A 21,638-nucleotide genomic window follows, 5' to 3' on the forward strand; every position below is an offset into this window, starting at 1 on the left:
TTATTAATGTGTAGGCATATTATACAGTTCAGATGGTATTTTTGATGTGTTGGTATTCCTTCCTTCTTAGCGCGGTAAGAAGTTCTTCAAAGGTCGGGGGTGCCGCTAGACCTTAAGCGAAACCCCCGACCTTGTTGTAACAAACTCGACCGATATGTTGTAACAAACAAGTCACTGGTATTACTATTGGGATTTAAGACATCGTTAAAATGTAACCAAAGCGCTGCTAATAAGTCTTTCTGATCAGTGAGGCGTTGGGTCTTTTCCTTGTTGTAGATTGAAACTCTCTTCAAAGTTTGTGGCCGAAAACAGTCTTGAAGCTGTCGAAAATCTACCGGAACTGGATTGATAGGAATCAGCATAGAGCTGAATTTCACAAGCTTATTCCATCTGGCATTTGTTTTTGAGACATATGGTGACAGAAAAGCCCGCCTGTAGTTCCCCACGAGCTGATTTTTACGTTAGAACCATCGCACCAATCTTAGTTTTGCGGTCTGGTTGGTAAACCAGACCGTAAAACAATAACTTCGGTAGAGCAGAGCACAGCTATAAAAATGCTCGGCAAAGGAACACCATCTATTTATTATTATTATCATCTATATTATCTCATCGACAGATGTGTCTGCTGCGATGTCCGACGTATCTCGGCTTTAAAAGCATGATCGAGTTCTGTTATTGTTTGTCAACTTCGACGGTATCTTATGGCCAGCTCGAAGTGGAGGTCTTAGGCGCAAATGTAACAGAAATTTTGATCAAACAAGTCGCTGATCTATCCACCCCTGGCCGCCTCTTAATATGAGAGCAATCAGTACTTCACTGCAGTCTGTCCTAGTACCGCGTACCATCTAGTAGGAGCCAGTGCTTGGAACTTGCATCCAGCCACGTGGTCTTAAATTTTTCAGTAAATCGGAAACAGGTTGTGATAGTGAGATTAAACTCAGCACAGAGTATAAGCATATTAAGACTTTTTCAAAGCTATTTGTTTCTTTTATTGCCCGCATTCAGTTGGTGACAGTCATCTGTCATCCGCCATCATACGCGGTTTACCATATACTTAAAAAGTCGAATTAAGCATGTGTAACAATCTTTATGGTTCTATTCTAGATCCTGTTTCTTAATGAAATCGATTTACTCATTATATCCGCCGTGATTTTTCCTAATATTGTAAGGTACAAATATCTGTAAATGCCTTGCCCGACTAAAATCTCTCCCAGGAAAAACGGCTTAAGGACCGACTTTATTTCCGATCTTACTAATATTTGGATTTCATACAATTGAAATTAGTAGCGGATGGTCACTTAAGATATTTTCCTTCCCTGTCATATAACCTTTTATGGAGGTTAAGCTGATTTGCCTCTAGTCTTCTTTTTTTAAGAAGTCGTTTAACTCATTTAGCTTTAGTCAAACTAATAAGTGAGAGGTCTCTTAAAGCATTTTGCTTTTAGCCAATATTTGGCTCTAGTGGATATCAACCGTTTTTCCTTCAACTGTAATTTAGTTCAATTGAGGCATTTTGTATTAAGCGACTTCTAAAATCTATAACTGATGCGTTTTTCGAACCAAATAAATACAGAATTGTGCAACGTTTAATTTAAAATAATTCTTAGCATTTTGAACACTTTTGATTCAGTAGTTTTTTTTATATGAATTTTTTTCGAAAAAATAAAACTTTAAATGTCTCTCCTGTAAAGTTCACAAAATGTCGCTTAAACCTATTTGCCTTTCAACCCTCGATATTAAATGCACGATTCGCGTTTTAATTTTATAAAGAGTCGTAACGTAGAGATAATTTCAATATCGTTATTATATGGTACTTCTCGTATTCGGACCCTAAATTTTTGTTAGTTTGCGAAAATAATACACTAAAATATTACCATTTATCGGTTTTAAAACAATATTCCTCTATACGTTTTCCTGTAGCTGTGCATCAACTTTTGTATGGAAAACGGATCACCTTAATAATCCTTTGTTCCCAGAATAATGTTGCCGCTTTTATACACCTGTCATGATGTAGAATAGACCACTTGACAACCTAGTCAAATGAGATACTTTATACGAAACGTCAAGACGAATGTTTTGGAAATACTGTCCTGTGATGTCATCAATAAAAGCGGTCAAACGTCGTACTAAAAAATCGGAAATAAGTAGAAAATTAAAATGAGATTGATTTTTGATCATATTAGACTCGCTTCTATTTCTAGATTAGAATTTTATGATTTATCTTTGACCTAGTCAAATACCCTATTGTGTTATAGGTAGCTATTCCAAAATTGTGCACAAGTTTTTGAGGTGTAAGTATCATATTTCGGATTGTGGTGAAGCAACTGGCGCAGCCGCCTTGTGTTACTATGACTCCTGAACTATAGATTTGTCTATTAAGTAGATAACATAATATAAAATAAATAACATGTCTACTTAATAGATATATGTACGTAGGTACATTATTTTTCGGAAAGAATTTCGGCAAAATATTTTTCCTTAGTCAGCTTTTAATTTTTTAATATTTCTTTTATTCATTGCTGGTACTTCTTCAGAACGTAGATAACAGGATTGTTAATAATTTTATTTAAGAGAAGTTTTAGGTCTTTCAGATAGCTCGAGGTTAGGTTAGTTCATCATGCGGTGAGCGTCGGGAGCTTATGTTATGTAAGCGTAACATAACGCGAATAACCATTTAATAGCTAATACCTATTCCCTTCAATATTATGTGATCTAAATAACTAACACAAGTACACGAGGAATTAATTAGCGCGGTGCGTGTAACATGGTCACTAATTTCCCCATTGCCCTATGTAGTTTCGGTTTCTAATACCCTTAGTAATTTATTACCGCCTACATTATATCCCAATGGTATCGTTTTAATATAGTTATTAAATTAGGTACCGAAATAAAATATTGTTTTTTGTAATTATGCGTACCTACTTAGGTAAGTTCTAATAGAATGAAACCCGGGCAACTTTATACCGCTCCATTTACGCGTATGAGAAACATTAGTTAATTCAAATAGCAATAAACATTTAGAAGTCGAGTTGAGAGGTGTAGCGGTGGCTACGGGCGCGGAGGCTGCGGCGTGGATCAATACGGGTCCGCGCCGCCGCCGCCGCGCCGCGAGCCGACGAAAGCGAACGCACCGACCCCGGTGAAGGGCACCGGGATCGACGACCCCCGGCGCACTACCCTGCGCCCCTCGCATCTTACACCACCAGCCCTTCACACTACCCCAACTTGATCTCCGTGACCTGATTAACACTCCCGTTGTCACCGTCTTAACCAGCGTTTGGAACCCTCCCAACGGTTTCCATTTCAATTGTCTATATCTTCAATGAATCAGCTCGTTGTGATTCACTTTATAAAGAAATAAACGATTCGCAGGAAGTGATTTTACGTTATGTATGTGTCATTATCTAGTTTTTAAACGTTAACGGCTCTACGTGACGTCATATTCTTAAAACGTATGGTGAACTTTATATCCGATTATTTAGCTATTCTAAACATTAGCCATAGTCGTTTCGTACTATCGAGTGGTGTCGTGCCTACTTCAAAGCAGAGTTCTAATGTCGGACTCCATCCGGTGGCACGGGTAAAGAACGTCAGGGAGTAGGTATAAAAAACCGGATCGATTCCTGCTTATTAATATTCTGACAGCAAGCTGCCTTTTTGGGCTTGCATTTATAATCACGACCGATGAACGAGGCCGTTCTTATCAAACCATTGCAAAGGTGGCGCCATAAATTGAATGTAACAAAAATAAAATTTTTAACAAAAAAAAAAACCGACTTCAAACGCAAAACTAAAAAGCAATAAATAAATTTACTTCGCACAAAGTAATTAGTACGTATTTTCAATTAGTTAATTGGGCTATTATTTTATTTTGGGTCCCATAACCTGTCTCTCACGTTCAAACACGATTTTTATAAAGCAAACATTTATTTTTTCAATAATTACACTATTGGTATATTTCTGATGTTATACTCGTACTTTTATGTTCCACGTTTTTATCAAAATTATTTGAATTTAACCAAAAACACGGTAACTAAGTTGTACTTTTGAGTAACGCAGTTGTTTCCCTACAAAATTCCACTGTCCCTCTCATATATTTACTCCATATAAACACACATTACTTAAAAATTCTTCAAGACGCTATTAAAATGTAATATTTGCGGTAATAACACGTAATTTAATCTTTACTTTAACAATACTAAATATTATTTTCCTTTATCAGTTTTTAATTATTCCAAAATATTTATTGTGTCCCCGCGGCAAACCAAAAAATTACGAACACTATGTTACCATACGAAACTGAGTCTTAAAATTAGAATTTTGTATGCATTTGCGCCAAAAGTCGTATAACATATAATCAAATATTATTGGGGCGCGGGGGGAGTGCGTGGCTTGGAAATTCGCCGAGTCAGTCGCGAGGACGCCGGCGGGATAGGTGCGTGTATTAATTGGGAGACCGCTGCGTGACCGCTGTGATAGGTGAGTTTTTTGAATATTGAATAATCTTTTCCGTTATATCTTTTAAAAAAGGAGCAAATATTTATTGTACACGATCTGTTTTATAAAATGAATTACCATATGAGTGCTATTTTAGAATACACGTGGTTTCTACAACTGAGTTACCGATGCACTGTGTTACTGCGAAATGTAACGCAGTTGTAGCCATCGTAACGCAGAGGAAATACTCAAAGTTTTTGCTCAATATTTACAAATTTAATAGTTTTAATAATTTAATTTATAATTATTTCGTTACAGAGTGTCGAGTTTATCGTCCACAAGTCCCTAGTCAACAACGTGTTGACCATCGGTAGTGTTTCGAGCAGGGTAGCGTGCCTGATACTCAGAATATCATCTCGATATTCGCCGACTGTCATCCAGGTATACGCTCCGACCTCGGGATACCACGATGACGAAGTGGAGACTATGTATGAGGAGATTTCTAAAGCCATGCATAGCCATAAAAGCCACTACACGATTGTGATGGGGGACTTTAATGCACAGTCGGGGAAGCGTTGTGGTAACGAGCTGAGAGTAGGGCAATTTGGATTTGGGGTCCGGAACACCAGAGGCCGGATGCTGGCGGACTTTATGGAAAAGGAGAACCTCTATATGATGAACTCCTTCTTCAGAAAGCCCGCACCCGCAAATGGACCTGGATAAGTCCCAGTGGAAATTATAAAAACGAGATCGATTTTATCATGTCGACGAAAAAGCACATATTCAATGATGTCTCTGTGATCAATGCCGTTAAGACGGGAAGCGAACGAACGGGTTTCCGAAAAGGCTTTAGCACCATAGACCACATCCATACAATGCGGCAGGTTATACAGAAGACCGAAGAGTATAATCTGCCACTTTGCTTGGCGTTTGTGGACTATGAGAAAGCCTTTGATTCGATCGAGACCTGGGCGGTGTTGCAGTCTCTTCAGAGGTGCCAAGTGGACCATAGATACATCGAATTGCTAAGGGACCTCTACCAAAATGCCACTATGTCAGTTCGAGAATAGAACCAGAGCTCTAATCCGATCCAACTGCAGCGAGGAGAGAGACAGGGAGATGGCATCTCTCCGAAACTGTTCACTGCTGCATTGGAGGATATTTTTAAGCTTCTGGACTGGAAAGGATTTGGCATCAACATCAACGGCGAGTACCTGACGCACCTTCGATTTGCTGATGATATAGTCCTAATGGCTGAGACCCTGGAAGACCTGAACACCATGCTCGAGCATCTCAGTAACGCATCCCAACGAGTGGGTCTTAGCACGAACATGACAAAGACAAAAATTATGTCCAACGACCATGTCGCACCCACTCCAGTTCAGGTTGGGAACGTTACACTCGAAGTTGTAGACCAGTACATTTACCTAGGACAAATAATCCAGTTAGGTAAGTCCAACTTCGAGAAAGAGATCTCTCGTCGGATCCAACTCGGATGGGCAGCGTTCGGGAAGCTGCGGAATATCTTCTCGTCCAAAATACCTCAGTGTCTCAAGAGGAAAGTCTTTGACCAATGCGTGTTGCCAGTGATGACCTACGGCAGTGAGACGTGGCCGCTTATTATGGGTCTCGTGAGGAGGCTCGGTGTCGCTCAGCGGGCAATGGAGAGAGCTATGCTCGGTATTTCCCTGCTCGATCAAATCAGAAATGAGGAGATCCACAGGAGAACTAAAGTCACCGACATAGCTCGGCGAATTGCAAAGCTGAAGTGGCAGTGGGCAGGACACATAGCGAGGAGAACCGATGGCCGCTGGGACGGAAAGGTTCTAGAATGGCGACCACGTGTCGGACGACGCTCAGTATAGGCCCGCTACAAAGTAGACCGACGATCTGGTGAAGGTCGCGGGAAGCCACTGGATGCGGGCAGCGCAGGACCGATCGTCGTGGAGATCCTTGGGGGAGGCCTATGCCCAGCAGTGGGCGTCGTAAGGCTGATGACGATGATGACATACATACATACATAAACTCATGCCTATTTCCCACCGGGGTAAGCAGAGACTATAGAATTCCATTTGCTGAAAACGAATTGAATGAATTTGATGTCCCATTAAATATATTTTACTCAGACAGAAACTAATGTATGTTTAATATTGTTTTTTTGAGAAGTTTTGATTTTATTTTATTCTAAGAGAGTTTTGTTTAATTTGTTATGGTTTCAATTTAATTGTATTCTGTTTTTAATTGTTTTTAGTAAGTTAAACACCATAGATGCGGAAAGTTTACCATTATGTTACTTACTAAACTACTGCGTTACTTTTATGTCCCCCATTTTTATGGAGACATTTTCAGACTTAGAACTAAAACTATCTAAGTATGTTTTAAAATTTTTGACTTTTTTTGATAATTTTTAATATATAAATGGCCTCCATAAATAAAATGCTTGAACTGCTATTTTTTTCCATTTTATTGCAAAAGTTTATCTCATAAAATCAAAATTAGGTAACGAAGTGGTAAACCTAACCATAAAAAGATGTATTAGACTGAAATGTTTCGTGATTTAATAATATAAGGTCAAAAATCTTTTATCTTAATTTAAAAAAGAAAAGGTTTGAATTTAATGTGAACGTTCCCAATAATAAAACTACATAATGTAACAAAGTAACACAGTTGTTGTTTTTCTGCACCCTCCCTAGTATAAATATAAAAATAAGTGAAAAATAATTGGTAAACATCGCTGCAAATTCCTGTAAAATGTAATTTAAATATTATTATTGTTATAATAGTAAGAAATACTAACAAACAATAGCATAAATAAAAAAAAATTTTTTTGGCGAATAAGTTAACCATGGCACCCAGAATAAAATAATAGCCCAATTATTTTATAAATCTGAAGCCGGTGCCAAGGAAATGCTACAACGAAGTACCGATTCATATATTTTTCAATACTGATTGTTTTGTAATTTTTTGTTTGACATTGTTTTGTAATTGCTTTGATATAGGTATTAAACAATATTGTGTGTACATAGTAATTTGATATTGTAGTAGGGTTGTTGTAGCATTTACTTGGCACCGACTTCAGAATTATAAAATAATTAACTAATTGAAAATACGTACTAATTACTTTGTGCGAAGTAAATTTATTTATTGCTTTTTAGTTTTGCGTTTGAAGTCGGTTTTTTTTTTTGTTAAAAATTTTATTTTATTTTACGATTTTAAGTGATGGTTAGACCGAGCAAGGATGCAGACAGACAGATTTTCTGATTTATATTCATATATAATAATATAATATATTATTAGTAGTGATCACAATTATTATTGATGAACATGTTTACACACACACACTCACACACGCGCTAACGCACACGAGCACACGCGCACGTACACACGCACACACACAGACACACGCACACACACACACACACACACACACACACACACACACACACACACACGCGCGCGCGCGCACACACACGCACACACACACACTTGTGTATGTGTACATACACACATGTGGTTGTCAGTGGAAGCTGCTATCATACACACTCACGCATACATATAGATACAGTAGATTTCGCGTGGTTCGCTCGCTGCTAAAGCAGCTCGCGTGTCCTGTTTATTCGAAACTGTCCCTCTTCGTATGGCGGCCATCTTGTTTTTCCGCCACTTTGTTCTTTTTCACCGGCGACAGAATTTGACCAAGATTAAAATGGGTGTCGTGGAAACAAACAAAATCCAGGTGCAATAGGTTTGCCAGGCCGTAGGATGTCTCTCTGATTGGGAGCAGTTTTTAAAGATGACGTTCCGATCACACGCCTATACATCATTTTTACCCCCAAGACATTTTCTGGAAAAACAAAATTTTGTATGGCGGCCATCTTGTTTTTTCGCCATTTTGTATTTTTTTCACCGGCCATTAAATTCGACCAAGATTTAAATAGGTTTCGTGAAAGAAAAATTGGTTCAGGTGTGATAGTTTCGCCAGGCCGTAGGGTGTCACCCTGATGCGGAGCAGTTTTCGAAAATCGGGAAGTATTTCCATACTTAACATGACGATCCGACCACAACCCCGATATATATTTTATATCCCGAGACATTTTCTGAAAAAACAAAATTGTGTATGGCGGCCATCTTGTATTTCCGCCATTTTGTTTTTTTTTACGCGCTATGGAATTTGACCAAGATTTAAATAAGTGCTCTCAAAGAAATATTGGTTCACGTGCGATAGTTTTGCCAGGCCGTAGAGTATCTCTCTGATGCGGAGCAGTTTTTGGTGATCAGAAAGTATTTCCGTACTCTACATGACGTTTTGAGTAAGCGCCCCATACATTATTTTTACCCAAACGGGCTTCTTCCAAAATCGACAAAATTTTGTATGGCGGCCATCTTTTTTTTCCGCCATTTTGTTTTTTTGCACCGGCGATTGGATTTGATCAAGATTTAAATACGTTTCGTGAAAGAAAAATTGCTCCAGGTTGTATAGTTTTGCCAGGCCATAGGGTATCTCCCTGATGCTGACCAGTTTTCGAAGGCCGGGAAGTTTTCCCGAAGCCTAAAGATCGATCCGATCAATATGACTTTACAAACGCACTAGTCGCTCCTACGATTTTTGAAAATTCCCCTCGATTTCTCTGGTCTTCCATCATCAGATCCTGACTTCCTTGACATGGGACCCCCTTGGGTATATCTCCTTTCAAACAAAAAAAGAATTATCAAAATCGGTTCATATACGACGAAAATATGCCCGAACAAACATAAAAAAAAAAAAAAAAAAAAAAAAAAAAAAATATACGGTCGAATTGAGAACCTCCTCCTTTTTTTTGAAGTCGGTAAAAAATTGGTCTTGGCTTTAAGAGTAATAAATAGTGTCTTAGTGGGTATGGCTTTTTTATTTCCTCAATAAGTACTTAGTTAAATAAAACTGCTCTTTATAAACGGTCATTTTGAGATCAAACACGAATCAACATTCATGAAACAGACATTGAACATGTGACTTTAACGGGAAAATCGTAGAAATGGGACAGAAATAGACGCATACTTTGCGGGGAGTCTAGCCGATGAACTTGAATCCAGCAGACCTCCACTGCGCATGCTAATAATAGCCGGCAGACTTCGTGATCGCTAGAGGAGTGCGATAAAATATCCTTGTTCTCACTTGCTTCCGCAAAGCTTTGCTGTAATAACTGATAAAATATTAGTTACTTATTTACCTATGTTATTGAGAAAATCGTTATCGTACCTATTCGTTACTAAATTACCTACCTACGTTTACGCCTTGTTATAATTAATATGTTATGTTTTTAGTTATTTTCTCACAAACCTTCCTAAACTTGAAGGCATATCAATCATTAACTTTTTATTCTCAGCTGGTGGGGTTAGGTGTCAGAACGCCATGTCAGACTATTTTAGGCAACGCAAGGCATTTGGGACGCGCGCTGGAAAATATCTACTTGCCCGTCTATTTCGAGATGCCCTACTGACGGCAAACGCTCTTACTTCATCGACCAAAAATTACTGCAGTCACATGTATAATGTGATTTATGAGCTAATTTTAGATAATAAGTAGAATTAAATTCGCAGTAGTAGTTATATATAGGTATTGTCCGAGGAGGAAGACATTCGAAACAGGTTATTGAATTCCTAAAGAAATTATTCACGGTCTCTTGAGTTCGAAATTAATTCGTGTCTCTATCTTGAGCTGGCGAATTAAAAAAGTGCAGTTAATTAGGTCTGGCCGTGCATGAGTGTGCGCACCGCGAACATAAAATTGGCGTTTTTCGTCTAGCATGGCACAGAGCCGGTGTAACGGTATCCTCACATTGTTAATATCGTTCACGACTAGATGCGCCTACTTACTTATAAATCTCAAAATATTATTAATAACAAGTTAAACGTATTTACTTTACACGGAAAATATTGAAAGACAAGACGGTGACTGACCTCTAATGTCGTCAACGACTTGACTCATTGTCCTTGCGATGATTGATCAGTGCTTTATAGCCCTCATCTCATTAATTAAATTACATATAGGTTTACCTACTTGATTTATTTGTTCTTTTAATGTCTTAACGTTGTTCGTAGGAATATTTCACAAATCACTGTGCTCGAGTAGGTGCTGGATGGCGTTAGCTTCTATATAACTAGATTACGTAAAATAGGTAGATAAGGTAAGTTAATCTACCTGTCATCCGAATTTAGGGATTCAATCATAACTTTTCCCTCGTAAGTTATGTAGAAGCTAACGCCATTAAATTGTATGATTTTTCGTCTAGTCTCAACAAACATAAAAGTATGGAGCAACGGGAGGGTGAGTGCGATCGGGGAACGGGGATGAGACGATTCGTTGGGGAAGTCGGGAGCCGACGCGGTATCGACCCGGCGACGACTGTCGAGGCACGAGTATCCCGTACACTTGACATTCGCGTTCCCTTTGCCCCTATGTACGGGTCCACGACCCCTGCCTGTAATACGTTGCGGTAACAAGCATTTGGGCGACTCCAGCACACAATGGAACGTTATTATTAAGTTTAAAGATAATATAGATAGAATAAGCTTGTTAAGGAAAATATATTTTTTATCTATCCGTATGTAAAAAAATATTCTACCATTTATCTATTCTTTCGCGTCGAAAACAATGCCAGACTTCTATCATAATTTATCAGAAAACGAGTTTATCAAACAACGTCGCCTCATGTCATGAGAGAGTCCTCATGACATGAGGCTAACAATGATTTGCAACTAACAATATTTATTTCATATTGTCAACAGGCGAGGAGCACCCCGGCCAGAAACAACGCAAAGGATTCTTCAGGAGCCTCTGGAAAAAGTCTCGACATTACTCCTTAGAGCATCCGTGAATAGTTAAAAGGGCCTTTGCTAAAATAAGGACGTAACCAAAAAATGTGACAGACTTACGATATAAGAGGTCAATGCCAGTAAAGTTCTTAACAATCATACTCATAAAATATAATGCACAACTTTGTATTTCGCGCAAACATTGTATCTAAAGGTTCATTCCATTTCAAGGAAAAGTATTAAAAAACTGAAGACGTTTCTCTTATCTGAAAAATCAGACTTCAATATTTATGAGAAGTCACGAATTGTTTATGTTAAATCGAATGTATAGCGATATTGTGTAATCAAACATTATATCAACGTATAATTTATTTGTAAGTGGTATAAGGTATGTACTTTATTAAATCACAATTAAAACCTTTCCTTTCATATAAATAGAAGTGTAGAAATGTAGATAACGATGTAGCAAGTATGAACATTACGATTTATAATTTTCTTGTTTTGAACTTTATTATCATATGCCAACTTAGTACTTTCAAATGTAATGATGATGACTTGTTTGTATTTATAAACTACGTTATTAATACCGAAATAGGTAGTACCTTCAAGCGCATGTTAAAGAAATGAATTCATAAGTATTTGGCATATTAATTTCTTTCGTGTAGGATTAGACATGATCCTCGTGTGTTGTAATTTTAAAGAACCAAGGTAACTTGATAGGCTATTGCTACAAGTTTAACATTTTATACCAATCCTTGTATTCGAGTGTACTTAACTCATATTAATGTAGATTTTGTCAAGAGAAAATAAATTATGTTCATTAGCATGTTATTGTTTGATTTACTTATTTATCGTGTCAAGGAAACTTGAAATCAACAAAGAAACCAGATATTATAATACAAATCATTTTATTATTAGATAGACACAGTTCCCATCGCTTATCAGAAACAATGTACAAAGCTATAGTAGTAATATCAAATATAAACAATATGCACCCTTCGTTTACTGCAAGCCTTGATTGAGGATACAGGGTAATTGAGCGCTTCTAGTTTCTGCAGCTAAGAGATACAATACAACAGAATGCAATATGTTTATTATTCACTACAAAAGATTATAAATGCGACATAATTAAAAAGAAGCATAGAAGAAATTCACAAAAATTGGGCGGCGCGGCTATATGGACCGCGATACCGCAACCGCGGAGGGCTGCGGCACACAGCCGCACGCAGCCGCCCCGCCTACACGCACTGATGTTGTGGCGGATTTTACTCACACGATGGTTCCAGTGGGACTAGAGATTTTAAATTAAAATCGTAATACTTGGGTTACAGTGTCTTTCAATTTGTAACAAGCCCTTACACGAATGCTTATTTGTAATTATATATATGTTGTATATTGTTACAGTAATTTCATTACGTGATTATTATAATTTCTCAACAAGCACCTGCGCGTGTCTGGTGGATAGACGAGAGAACTTGTAACTTTCGGCACGTACCTATTCGGCAAATGATTTTACAGGTGTCATATAATTATATATGAATGGTGGTTTACATTTTATCAGGATGCTTGAGGAGAAATCTAAAAAAAATCTCTATACATCATGCTTTGAGACCTGCTTGCAAAGCTGAATAATGCTTCACTATACTGGTCGATAAAAGCAATTTTTTAAAATACAAATTTAAACCATTTTACAGTAACAATTACTCCGTGGAAGCGGTGAGCGTATAAAAAGGGTCCAGAATCCGCAAAGTAATTGTACCTGCATACAGTTACTAAACGCATCAGACACTGATGATGCCATAATTTATCAAATATCAAAACAAATGAACGGTCCTTATCACTTCATAGAATATACAAAATGCAGTTTACTTATTTCCCTGTGGAATAAATATTATCTTATAGTATTCTTAGATCACGGGGCGCTTCGATCTGAAAAAGAAAATTGTATCTGAGACACTATCCAGTTTGATTCGCAATTCGGAACGGCGCGACATGATTTGTTTATTACGATTTCTTCGTATATTTTAAGTTTGCACTGATTTGGTGTTGAAAGAGTACTTTGTAAATTTAATGTTCGGTAACTTACCTTTAATAACCACAGGTAATTAAATAGTCTCCTAACTTCTCCACTACAGATGCAGCTTGCTGGGGTTGGATGGGTTCTTCATACAGTGAAATTACGACGGCTGCAACAAATTAACTGCTTATAACGACCGCTTTCGCAATCCAATCGATACGCTAGTTGGCAAATCATGCAAGCAAAGTGATGACTATGTTTTACTACATTTAATATCTGTACTAAAGTCTCGAGTATTTTACTGTATTGTATTCCTATGTAGTAATATAATTATGTCATTTAAAGTAGGAACGTAAGATAAAGGAATCTGACGCTTATTTTGTCAATACATATAAAAAAGTTATAATTATCGTCTTAATATTATTGACTTACCTTGTTGTGTCTTCATGCAATGTACGCCGACCTTTCCGAGTTTTGCGCGTATGATGCGGTTTGTGCCACTGAGGTAGATGTATCGCGTGCCCGCTATCGTCACGCCTCCGCTCGTCAGGAGTGATTCATTCTCAAAACCCGCCACTATTTTCCCGACTTCGTCTTTTGATATCTGCGAACAACGGAGAATTGATGTAGAGCGACCCTAGGATTTCTGTGTGACAAGTTATATCATTACTGTGAGGTTTTAAAGAAAAAGAGGAGATCAGAAGGGTTCAAAAACATTCATCACAGGAAAATATCCTGCTGAAGGAAATCGTCTTCAGTAGAAGTCTGTTTTTAGTAGACGAATTTTTTTACATTTGATCGGTGCGAAATGAGACTTGAGATGGGATTGAACGTCGTTCATATTGATGCGATCCAGCCGATTTCGGCTACGGCGACTGCTTCAACTCCGACGTTCATGTGCTCGCGACGTTCATATTAAGGAGTAAATGTATGGTGATCGAATAAGTTTCCAAGAAGTGATGTGTCCATTAATATTTTTTATACTTTTGACAACGACAGGTTATAAATGCACAGACATCCACGGTAGTAACAGGGTAATTCAACCACAAAGAGATTAAAACGAAACGTAAACATATACGTAAGTAGGTACTCTTGGTTCAATGTATTACCTATCATGGGTAATGTCGCGGAACTGGCGAAATTATCGATCGCTTATCTTTTAGGCGTGATAGGTACCTAAAGTGAGCGCATTGTAGCAAAGTGAGACGAAAACTTTTTAAGTTTACCTATCAGTAAAAAGATACCTACACTGCTCATAGTGTGACAGAGGATGAGTAAACGAACAAATTTAATCACGCCAACCCTTACAGGTTTAGGTTACAGAGTCCATTGGGCCAAAATACCTAGATGCTATCGGACCTCACCTAGTCCCTGACCGAAGCAAATACATCAACGAAAAACCCAATGTCAAAATCATAATCTACTTCTACGTAACTATATAGACTGATGATGGAAAATTTTGGACCGGATTTCTTTTTACACGGAATTTCCTGTGTCGCTACGTATAATTAAAAATTGTTTTATAGTTAAAATTTACAGGTAATCGACACGAAGTCGAACTTCGATGAATTTCAAGTGGGTAACACTTATGAAGCATAAAATGTCGCTTAAAAGAGGTGGACAATCAGATCAGACCAGTTCATTCAAATCCTGTAACTGCTTACGACAACATCCATATCTTAAATTGGTAGGTATTGCATTTTGCGACCAAAATGACTGGTTTTATCTTAATAAAACCAGTCATTTTGGTGAATGCAAGAGAAGAGTCAGAAGAGATAAGTCTCTTCAGAAGTAACAGATGTGAAATACCTACTAGTTACAATACGTAACCGTAGGACAAGGCAAAAGAAATAGAATGGCAATTAAACCAAATCCTTCAGTTTCGGGTTATGGAAATGGTGATGAAAATTATGATTATCAGTTGTACAACTGTCAATATTATCATAGGGACATGAGTATAGGCAAGTAAAAGAAGCAATATGTAATATGTACCTAGGTACTTTACATAACCTACCTACATCAAATACCCGTTGATACGATGAACAAGGTATAGAGGCTTATTCTTATTAGTCACACCTGCATGGGCTCTTCTCATGGCATTTAGCAATTAATTTCACTAGGTATTTCGGGATGTGAAATACCTATCAATAAGTAATTCATGGTCATAACATTCTTGGAGTGTCTGCATAATTGTATAACTAAGACAACCTAACTGAAGCCATATAAAGAAAAAGTTGAATGATAATATATTTAAACTATAGGTCAATCTACCCTGGTAGGTACCTATTTGGGGAATTTTTCAAATAAAAAACAGAGATGATAGGAAAAGAAAATAACATAAACTGCCTATATACGTCCCACTGCTGGGCACAGGCCTCCCCTCAATCAACCGGAGGGGGTATGGAGCATACTCCACCACGCTGCTCCACTGCGGGTTGGTGGAGGTGTTTTTACGGCTAATAGCCGGGACCAACGGCTTAACGTGCCCTCCGAAGCACGGAATCATCTTACTTTTTCGGACAATCAGGTGATAAATAAATTAGTATAAATGGGAATTTACCCAAAATACCCGATATACCTATTACCCGTACATAGTTCAGTCTAAAAGGTATACCTGTCCGATATTTTTATGATACCATTCTTGAGAACAAAGACACGTTAATATTTATTATAATCAATCTATAATTTTGACTTCACGATTGCTATACCTACTACATCTAACTTTAATGGGAAATCTAATCGAAATGCTGACGTGCTGCCTAATAATCTAGAGATAAGTTTCCAGTCTATCATGGGCGGGTCTAGCAGTCAACAGTCGAAAATTAATACAATGCGATATCAAATTACATTTTTAAATCTTAATTTACTGAACATGAGAAATTGACTAAACTTATATTGAATAAATTAACACTTAGCGTCGCTAGCCTTGATACCATAGGTACAGATTCATACCGGCCGGCTAATTACTGCGTGGCTCTACAACAATTACAACCAGTAACAAAGATAGGATTTCACGAGTATCTTCGGCGCTGTACAATACAGCAATCTTAACCTGAAATAACGACGAGGACAATCATCACAATGAAGAATTACATTTCTTATTTGAATTGGTTGCCACCACATGTCGCCATCTTGTAAAACTTGCCGGATAGAATTCGTCATCCATTTACTCTGTCAGCACTAGATCACCATGAATTATCACTTATCAACACATTTACACTAAATTGATACAGTTTTTGAAAATCACTGACCACATAATTCCTAACAAAACGAGAAACTTACTTCGAAGCCTTCCGACTTGGCCCAGACATTCCCATCGTGACCGGCAATCGCTGCTTTTGTCACACATCTGGATGCCATTAACTGTTTATCAACATAATCTTGCCAGCTCATTTTGATTGAGTTCAATTAAAATAAAACTACACTTGGCTAAAACACAATCTACTCTTCGCAACGAGCAAGCGCTCCACACGAACAAAAAGCACTGCCGTTTCAAAATGGCAGCGTACGCATAGACACAACCGGAAAAGCAATTATGCCAACAGAACGGATGTAATACAGCTGCGTTCAATTTTAAGGGACCATAGACGATACTTTTTGAAAATAAAAAACAAAAAATATTCTATTATGTTCACAGAGGAGGGATATAATGACAAAACGAAATTTAAACGAAATAATTATGGAAGCTTTATCGGATTGTATATTTCCCAAATATTTTTCACAAAAGCATTAACAAGACATCAACAAGTACACCAAGGAGACCGTACTTAACAGAAAATATGTATAAAATATCTAATAATCATCAAAGAGAATATTGTAATAACAACTAACGCTATGACTACGCCCCTTCGGTCCGCGGAGGTCTGTGTTGCTCTATGTGTTCAGTATATACAAGGTGTATTAGCTCAGATGTACAGGCAAGGAAAAATAGAAAAACAGAATGATGACAGCAAAAAAACAAAAGTATCAAAACTCTTGAGATCAATCAAACAATGACATTTCTTAGCAAACTGGAGACCAGCCAGTCGCTGCCCAACAAAGAGCAATACGCGGAGGTCCATGTTGCTCAATGCAGCCCAAACAAAGAATTCGCGACATCCTGGGCCCTAAGTCCGAAAGGGAAGTCTACATAAGTGGAACACGTATTAGAGGAAGCCCTGCGGTTTGGACTGTTGTCCACCTCGTCATCACAAGTTGCTGCACAGCTCTGAATCACTTTCGTCTGCGGCAGCGAACGTTCAACACAACTTTCTCGAAGGCGGTGAGCGGTTCCGCCGGTGATTTTGATACATATGCACTGCTTGACGACGGCAACACTGAATATCAATACATCCTTTTTCTAAATCCGTTAAAACATAATTTTTTTGAGAAATAAGAAGACGAACACACATAATTATGCAAACAAATACATACATACGTACACCTGGGAAATTTGGTACATAAGTTTAGAAAGCCCACGTAGATTAACATATACGATTACCAGTATGTATCACATCCAATCACATCACATTGTCATAATACAGTTCAAAATGATGACCATCTTTTTTTTGAAGTCGGTTAAAACTACCGAACAAAACATTTTATATTTCATAGACAAGCTTTTCGTAAATTGTGAACGCATCCATAACAATTTCTGCATATTGTCGTACGTACTTCCGTTGTTTTATTTCCCAATAATTTAGTATTACTCATCTTCTTGTGATACAGCACATTTACAAAATTTAAAGCAATTTTATAAATCATATAAAAAAATAATAAAATTAATTCAACGCAGATAAAACCGTAAAATACAGTTTGTGAAATTATCTAAAAAAAAAGCTTCTGTGAAACTCAACTTGACCTTGCGAGTTCTTTTCCGTTCAGCTACCGCGATTGGAACATGTCTTATTCACCTGAAAGAAGGTAAGTCTAGTTTCTATGTTATTTCAAGCTTATTCTAATGAAAGATGGTGTTATATATCTCAAAACAGATATACAATTCAATGAGTATTACATGTATTCCATGGTTTTTGCTAAATATACCGAATTAGCTTCATTCTCTTCGGCCGCCGATTGCCAACATGGCGCTGGCAGAACATTACTAATGTTCGGCTTAGTGCACGTGTTTTATTCATATTACATTTTTTGCGTTGTATGTAATCGTAGATGACAAATAATGGCGCTTGTAATATTTCGTCTTGTATGTAACTTATAAATGATGGCTATGCACACTGCGTAACAATGAAATGCCAGTTTGACAGTAGTAGCGCCACTTGCAATTTTTAATGATTTTCTATATTTTTCACGAAAACCCACCCTGAATTTGCACTAATTAAAGTAGCTAACAGTATGGTATTAAAACGTTATGAATTCATTCACAGATCAGAAGATTGGCCGGAGGATTCCAAAAATGGGCCATCAAAGGATCAACCTAGCTATGATGGGCCTCCCGGCATGGAGCCAGAAGGCGCATTGGACACAAACTGGCATCAAGTCGTGGAAAGCTTTGATGACATGAATTTAAAAGAAGAATTGCTGCGAGGAATCTATGCGTACGGTTTCGAGAAGCCGTCTGCGATCCAGCAGCGCGCGATCATGCCGTGTATCCAGGGTCGCGATGTTATAGCCCAAGCCCAGTCTGGTACTGGCAAAACTGCTACCTTCTCTATTTCAATTCTGCAACAAATTGATACTAGTATTCGTGAATGCCAAGCGCTCATCCTTGCGCCCACCAGAGAGCTGGCTCAGCAAATCCAAAAGGTATTCATTGTTTTATACTTTACATAACAAACATTTAAAATTAGTGTCACTTGTTTATGTATTTATTTAACCATGTGTTTTTTGTGTGCATTGGATTTTGGTTTAGTAACAGAAATAATAATGTCTGTAAATTTCTAGGTGGTTATTGCTCTTGGTGATCACTTGAATGCTAAATGCCATGCTTGCATTGGTGGAACCAATGTTCGTGAGGACATTCGCCAGCTGGAGAGTGGAGTTCATGTGGTGGTGGGAACACCAGGGCGAGTGTACGACATGATCACCCGTCGTGCCCTGCGTGCTAACACCATTAAGCTGTTTGTCCTTGACGAGGCTGACGAGATGTTGTCTAGAGGGTAAGTTATACATTTTTATTTTAACCAATCATAAATTTTACACATCTCCAACTTGTGTTTGTAAGGTAATATGTTATTGTTTAAGAAATGCATTCCTGTGCAACATTTGATATCGTACCATTATATTTCATAAACTTAAGAATTTCTAATCACACATTATTATACTAACATCATTATAAAATGAAATCATAATTATCATTAAAGGAGACAACACTTAAATTCTGGAGTTAAGCCATCTCAGTGCATTGTTATTTTCACAATAACTATTTTTTTATGTGTGCTATTGTCATAATGGTCTTGTTAACAATTGTTATAAATGTCTGTTATTCACTTTACAGATTCAAGGATCAGATCCATGATGTGTTCAAGATGTTGTCTGCTGATGTTCAGGTCATCTTGCTTTCTGCTACCATGCCTGATGATGTGCTTGAAGTATCTCGGTGCTTCATGAGAGACCCAGTCCGCATTCTCGTGCAAAAGGAAGAGGTTAGTATAAGTATTGCACACTCAATCTATTGATTATTCTATTTCATAATAATATGTAATTTGATTCACATAATTTGTGGAAACCAATGTGAGTTTTTCTATGATTGCAGCTTACCCTGGAAGGTATTAAACAATTCTTTATCTCTATTGAGATGGAAGAATGGAAGCTCGAGACCCTGTGTGACTTGTATGACACCCTCTCCATCGCTCAGGCTGTCATCTTCTGCAATACCCGTCGCAAGGTATATTGTTTTAGAATTGTATGTTTTAAAAGAACTTCAGTGCTTTAGACTTTACTTTCTAACTAATTTAGATGATGTACAAGATATAGTTAAATAAAACTTTAAAATATATGAACTTTGGAGTCTTTATTAACAGCTTGGCTTTTTGTAAATTTCAGGTGGACTGGCTGACTGAGTCGATGCACGAGCGTGACTTCACCGTGTCCGCTATGCATGGTGACATGGACCAGCGTGAGCGCGAGGTGATCATGCGGCAGTTCCGCACAGGCTCGTCGCGTGTGCTCATCACCACTGACCTGCTGGCCCGCGGTATCGACGTGCAGCAAGTGTCTTGCGTCATCAACTATGATTTGCCCACCAATCGCGAGAATTATATCCATCGGTATGTTCATACGATTATTATAAGAATCACTAGTTGTTTATTAAAAAAATGATAGTAAAATATGGTTTTCATGGTTTAGTTACTAATTGTGTATGTTTCATTCCAGGATCGGAAGAGGTGGACGTTTCGGCCGTAAGGGAATCGCCATCAACTTTGTGACTGAAGCTGACAAGAGAGCACTGAAGGACATTGAGGACTTCTACCATACAACTATCACTGAAATGCCCAGCGATGTGGCCAACCTCATCTAAGGGGCCTGCGCTTTCCTGGTTTATACTTTGTGTCCTGCGTTCTATTGCGATATTTATAAGGTGTGAGTATTAGGAGAAGACTCCTAAGTACTGCTGTGCCGAATTTTTATTGGAACTCATTTTATTTGGACCGATATATTTGTTTTAGTTTAATTAATGAATGCATTACTCTATAATAGACGTATCAATATAAGTTTAATATACATAGTTAGGAATAAGACCGGCTCGGCCGGATGGCCCCCGTTCCGCGCAGGCCTCTCTGCCGCCTGCAGAGAGGTCTCATCGGGTACTGGAGAGGCTATTTCAATCACAAAAGTACTAGAAGGAAATATTGTATTGTAACTCTTTTTTCCAGTTGTACATAATATGGTAACTGTTTTTGTATTACGGTAAATAAATATAATGAAATATCTTAGTTGTATTGTTATTGATATGAAATTGTAGCACTCCATTCCCGATCGGAACCTTAATTGCTTTCAAATATTGTACTCAATGAAATAAATTTTGTTTGCAGAAGATCTACCTACTGAGCCTGTTGAAACGCACTTTGGACACAACTATGTGGAAATAATAAATCAAAATTTCCTCAATATGTTACTTTCTTTTGACAGGTCCTTATTGTATCCTGTATTCCCATGCTTTTGCATTTTACTTTAAATTTGTTTTCTACATGGTTTTTATGTTCATTTCAAATTATTTATATTTTTGGAATAAATTTTGTTCAAAGTATTAGTGACTTTTGACAAAGTTGATAATTAAGGTTCCTATACTAAGTATAACTTTAAATTATAAAGGGAACTTAGATTTTGCACACAATAATAAATATGTAACACTGGAAGATACTAAAACTCAAGTAAAATATAGAATAAAATAGAAAACCCAAGTTTTACTAAATTCTTCGAGTGTCTTCCCCATGTTCACCATTTACATAATCGTGCT

The 21,638-nt window shown here is 37.6% G+C and overlaps 3 protein-coding genes across 4 annotated transcripts in view; 2 read left to right on the plus strand and 1 right to left on the minus strand.

Annotated features, from left to right (window-relative positions):
* LOC126369267 (uncharacterized) overlaps positions 1 to 12,055 on the plus strand; it is a 152,256-nt gene extending 140,201 nt beyond the window's left edge. The window contains exon 16 of the mRNA XM_050013628.1: positions 11,203 to 12,055. Within this exon, the coding sequence (XP_049869585.1) occupies positions 11,203 to 11,291 (89 nt within the window). The 3' untranslated portion in view covers positions 11,292 to 12,055. The remainder of the gene's footprint in view (positions 1 to 11,202) is intronic.
* Positions 12,056 to 12,120: 65 nt separating this feature from the next.
* On the minus strand, positions 12,121 to 16,756 carry LOC126369907 (profilin). Its single transcript, XM_050014512.1, has 4 exons — positions 16,529 to 16,756; positions 13,679 to 13,850; positions 13,316 to 13,415; positions 12,121 to 13,158 (listed from the first exon to the last, which is right to left on the minus strand). The coding sequence occupies exons 1-3, from the start codon at positions 16,637 to 16,639 to the stop codon at positions 13,318 to 13,320; spliced, it is 381 nt and encodes a 126-aa protein (XP_049870469.1). The 5' UTR covers positions 16,640 to 16,756; the 3' UTR covers positions 12,121 to 13,158; positions 13,316 to 13,317.
* Positions 16,757 to 17,982: 1,226 nt separating this feature from the next.
* Positions 17,983 to 21,289, plus strand: LOC126369575 (eukaryotic initiation factor 4A). 2 transcript variants are annotated; one of them, XR_007566742.1, is made up of 8 exons: positions 17,983 to 18,148; positions 18,607 to 18,985; positions 19,124 to 19,338; positions 19,677 to 19,824; positions 19,935 to 20,066; positions 20,225 to 20,448; positions 20,555 to 20,761; positions 21,214 to 21,289. XR_007566742.1 is itself a non-coding variant. In XM_050014060.1 (7 exons), exons 1-7 carry the CDS (start codon positions 18,126 to 18,128, stop codon positions 20,697 to 20,699), a joined length of 1,266 nt encoding a protein of 421 aa, XP_049870017.1. In that variant the 5' UTR covers positions 17,983 to 18,125; the 3' UTR covers positions 20,700 to 21,289. The 2 variants fall into 2 exon arrangements, 1 of the variants encoding a protein (XP_049870017.1); XM_050014060.1 differs by having other exon boundaries at positions 20,555 to 21,289.
* Positions 21,290 to 21,638: the final 349 nt, after the last annotated feature.

Source organism: Pectinophora gossypiella, chromosome 1 (genome assembly GCF_024362695.1).
Source record: "Pectinophora gossypiella chromosome 1, ilPecGoss1.1, whole genome shotgun sequence".
Classification (NCBI taxonomy): Eukaryota; Metazoa; Arthropoda; class Insecta; order Lepidoptera; family Gelechiidae; genus Pectinophora; species Pectinophora gossypiella.